This window comes from Chrysochloris asiatica, unplaced genomic scaffold (genome assembly GCF_000296735.1).
Source record: "Chrysochloris asiatica unplaced genomic scaffold, ChrAsi1.0 scaffold00168, whole genome shotgun sequence".
NCBI classification, from domain to species: domain Eukaryota; kingdom Metazoa; phylum Chordata; class Mammalia; order Afrosoricida; family Chrysochloridae; genus Chrysochloris; species Chrysochloris asiatica.
Window position 1 is genome coordinate 972,637 of NW_006408686.1, and position 4,781 is coordinate 977,417.

Consider the following 4,781-nt stretch of genomic DNA (forward strand, 5'->3'; position numbering starts at 1 on the left):
GACTGTGTGCTGAAGACCTGGGGGGTACGGGGGAAGGATTGCATGGAGGAGATTGTAACCATGGCAATGAGACGATATATGATAGAATGAATATGAATGTAAAACCAATGTTCTCCCATGTAAACTATCACATAATTCACAATAAAACATTAAAAAAAAAATAACCCTAAAAAAAACCCTGGAAATCCATTTGCAGAAAAAAAAAAAAAAGACTAAGAGGCAGTTGTTCAAATAGAACAAGGGAATATTGAATGGTTTAAAATCAGAAAATGTGTGAACTAGGGTTTATTATTCAGAATACATACTTATTCAATTTGTATGCTGAACAAATAATCTGAGAAGCTGGACTATATGAAGAAAAACATGGCATCAGGATTGAGAAAGACTCATTAACAACCAGTGATAAGCAGTTACTTGCTGAAAGTGAAGAGGACTTGAAGCACTTACTGAGAAAGCTCAAAGACTTCAATATAGATTGCATCTCAACATAAAGAAAAGAAAATCCTTACAACTGGACCAATCAATAGCATCATGATAAAGTGAGAAAAGACTGAAATTCTCAAAGACTTCATTTTGCTTGGTTCCACAATCAAAGCCCATGGAAGCAGCAGTCAAGAAATCAAATAAGACATTGCATTGGGCAAATCTGCTGCAGAAGACCTCTTTAAAGTATTAGAGAGCAAAGTATTAGAAAGCACTTTGAGGATTAAGGTGTCCTTGACTCAATTTATGGTATGTTTAATCATCCCATATACATGAAAAAAAAAGCAGACAATAAGGAAGATCAAAGAATTTATGCAGTTGAATCGTGGTTGTGGTAAGGAGTATTAATATGCCATGCATTGCCAGCAAAATGAAGCATCTATTTTGGAAGTACAGCCAGATTGCTCCTTAGAAGTGAAGCTGGTGAGCCTTCATCTCACATGTTTTGAACATGTTATCAGGAAGAGCCATTCCTTGGAGCAGGACATCATGCTTGGTAAAGGGTCAGCAAAAATGAGGAGAACCCTCAGGGACACACTTTCTGCATCAATGGGTCCAAGCCCAGCAAGGATTGTGGGTATGGCACATGACTGTTGTGTTCTGTTGCAATAGAATAGTTATGAGTTGGACCCACCAACCATTGATAAAGGAGCCCTGATCATTAAACACTTGGCTGCTGACCAAAAAGGGCAGTGATGTGAACTCAACATTTGCTCTGCGGGAGAAAGATACAGCAGCTCTGCCTCCATAAAGAATACAGCTTTGGAACCTTCTAGGGTAGTTAGTTCTCTGTCTGCTGGAATCAACAACAATGGGTTTTGTGTGTGTGTTTAACCATTTGACAGAGTCCCTGGGTGGTACAAACCATGAGTGAAACCTTGGAGGTTTAATACCATCCAGGGAGCCACAGAAGACAGGCTTGACCATTTGCTTTTGAAAGGTCATGGCCTGGAAAACCCAATGGAGCACACAGCTTGACTCTGCATATGTGGAGTCTCCCAGATGGCAGCCAACATCACCACCATCAACCATTTATCACTATGGATTTGATTCCTTGGTTTTGGTGATTCCTGTCTCCCCCACTAGAACATAATCTTCCTGAGGTGGGGAAAAATTTTTTTGTGTGTGTAATCTATTCTGTACACTGCTGCCCTTGAGTGGATTCAAACTCTGTTCTGTTCCACGCTCCCCCCAGGGTTTTCATGACTGGATCATTGGAAACAGTCTAGCAGGACTTTCTTCCAAGGTGCCTCAGACCCACCGCCCTTTCAGTCAACATTTGGGCTAGTAGGCCAGCTCTTACACATTTGCACGATCCAAGAGCTGTCATCCAAAAAACAGCCACTGAATCCATTCCAATTCATGGGGACACTAAAGGACAGAGGGGCACTGCTGCATAGGGTTTCAGAGGCTGTAGAGAACCCTCCAAGTAGCGAGTAGCAGCCCAGCGCCTAACCCACTGCGCCACCGGGCCTCCTGGGACCATCCCAGGTGGTTGTCAGTAAAATAACATTTTGAATGACTGGAGAAGGAGAGAAGAATATACAAGAGCAATGTAAGCGCCTGGGTGCAGAGGGAAGATGGGGACGTCTGAGAGGAGCCAGGCAGAACGCACAAATAATTCTGGATCTGGTGCGGGGGTGGCTGACAGACAAACATCCAAGAAGTTCTTTTGAGCCCCCTGGGCTCCAAAGTCCAACTCACCTCATGAGCATAGGCTTTGCCAATTCCATCCGTGGCTCCGGTTACGACTGGAAGAGAGTAGGTGGTGCAGAGATACAGGGTGTCCTCTCCCAGAAACCCTGCTGAAGGAGGGGCAGCCTCTGCCCGGGCTTAATCTCAGCTTCTCTTCACTGCTCCTCCCCATTCTGACTCTGTTTCTGGATCCCGGGTCCCTCTCTATTCAACTGTATAGAATCATGGCCAGGGAACTGCATGCCTCCCTTGTTGGGATCACCTCGCTTCCCTGACCATCCATCCATCTGTCCTCTGTCCTGCGCTCCCCACCCGTCCCCGCGGCTTGCAGAGCCCTCACCTGCCCAGGCTCCGTGCGACCGGAACCAACGGGCATCCCGGCGGACCCAGGGCAGCAGGTAAACGTAGATGGCGCGGCCGGCACCCCACACCGCCCACAGCAGGAGCCACGCTGCAGTGAGGGCACCCAGCGCGCACAACGGGTCCCACATCGCTTTCCCCATGGGTAACCACCAGTGCTGAGCCCCAGACCTGATGGCTGTCCAATAATCTACTCGTCCGCGCGCAGAGAGTTTTATTTAGTTGTTACTTCAACATCAGTAGCCCGCCGGAAGCCCCGCCCCTTCCACTAGCCACGCCCCTGCCTCATCCCATCCCCAAGGCACCGGGATCATCCATACCCTTAGAACTAGCATTGATAGTGTAATGGGTTACATGTTGGCTGCTAACTGTAAGGTAAGAAGTTCGAATCCACCAGAGGTTCCGCGGAAGAAAGATGAGGCTTTCTGCTCCGTTAAAGATTTATAGCCTCGGAAAAACTTATACAGAGTCGGAAACAACTAGGCACACAATCACTACCACGGTAAAACTAATCAGGATGCAAAGTGGCCAGCAGACCCTGACAAGAGTCACTTACTCCCTCTACAGGACGCCACTTGTTTGGGTCGTGGAACTCAGCGACCGATCCAGGGGCCAGATTTGATACAACTGGTGACGCTGTGAGTTTAGCATTGAGCTGCTAACAACAACATATATATATAAAGATCTCTGTTATTGTAGTGGTTATAAATCCATGGCATATAACTACCACCAACAACCATATATATATATATATTGCTGTTGTTGTTGTTATGTGCCGTGGAGTTAGTTCCGACTCATAGTGACCCTGTACAGGGTTTCTGAGGCTGTAAATCTTAACGGGACCAGAAAGCCTCACCTTTCTCCCATGGAGCAGCTGGTAATTTCGAACTGCTGACCTTACGGTTCACAGCCCGATTCGTAACCACTATGCTACCAGAGCTCCTTATATATATTCCACAAATAGATAAGAATTTGAAAGAAGATATTTGTACATGAGTATTTGCTTTTTCTGCAAACACAACTATGAATATGGAGCATTGTCATTGTTGTTGTTAAGTGCTATCCAATCTGTTCCAACTCATAGTGACCCTGTATAGGGTTTCCAAGGAGCAGCTGGTAAGCTTGAACTGCTGACCTTATAGTTCAAACCAACTTTACAGTTGATGCATTAACCCACAGCACCATACCAGGACTCCGTGGTAGAACATACAGCCAGCAAAATGATGAAAACTTCCTAGATATTATCAAACATCTTAGCAATGAATAGATGGGCTAGGGGACCATAGTCTCAGGGGACACTATGGTCAAGTTGCATAACATAGTCCACAAAGACAATGTTCTACATCCTGCTTGGGTGATTAGCATCTGGCATCTTGCACACTCATGAGTGGCCGTTTAAGGTGCAACTATTGGTTTTTCCATCTGTGGAAGAAAGAAGAGTGATAAGAATTGAAGAGATTTGGAATCAATGAATTCAATGAACTAATGGAACATGTGAACATCATTCTCCATGGCTCTGAGACCAGAAGAACTAGATGGTGCCCAGCTACTATTACCAACTGTCCTGAAAGGGATCATTTTAGAGGATCCAGGATAGAGTGGGAGAAAATATGGAGCAAAACTCAAAATTATTTTAAAAAACTGAGCAAAGGACACGAACAGACTCTTCACTAAAGAGGACACTCCACCAAAGAGGAATTCCCAGCAAATACATGAAAAAATACTCCCAATCATTAGCAATTGTTGTTAGGTGCCATCGAGGTGGTACTGACTCACAGCAACCCTCTGGACAACAGAACAAAACACTGCCCGGTCCTGCACCAACCTCACAATCATTGCTATGCTTGAGTTCATTGCTACTGCCACTGTGCTAATCCATCTTGTTGGGATTCTTCCTCTTTTTCTCTGACCCTCCACTTTACCAAGCATGATGTCTTTCTCCAGAGACTGGTCCCTCTCGACAATAAGTGTGAAGTAAGAGAGACAAAGTCTAGCCCTCCCGGCTTTCTAATGAGCATTTTGGTTGTACTTCTTCCAACATAGATTTGTTTGGTCTATTGGCAGTCCATAATAGTTGAAGAGGTCCAAGAGCTGAACAGAAAATTTCAAAGATTAGCTCGAGAAGATAAAACCAAATACTATAATAAAATATGCAAAGATTTGGAGCTAGAAAACCAAAAGGGAAGAACACAGTCAGCATTTCTCAAGCTGGGGGAACTGAAGAAAAAATTCAAGCCTCGACT

At 44.9% G+C, this 4,781-nt stretch overlaps 1 protein-coding gene across 1 annotated transcript in view; it reads right to left on the reverse strand.

Annotated features, from left to right (window-relative positions):
• Nucleotides 1-2,669, reverse strand: part of LOC102830021 (estradiol 17-beta-dehydrogenase 12-like) — a 21,603-nt gene extending 18,934 nt beyond the window's left edge. Inside the window, exons 1-2 of the mRNA XM_006871477.1 lie at nt 2,519-2,669; nt 2,188-2,234 (exon numbers count right to left, since the gene is read on the reverse strand). Of these exons, the coding sequence (XP_006871539.1) occupies nt 2,188-2,234; nt 2,519-2,669 (198 nt within the window). The remainder of the gene's footprint in view (nt 1-2,187; nt 2,235-2,518) is intronic.
• Nucleotides 2,670-4,781: the final 2,112 nt, after the last annotated feature.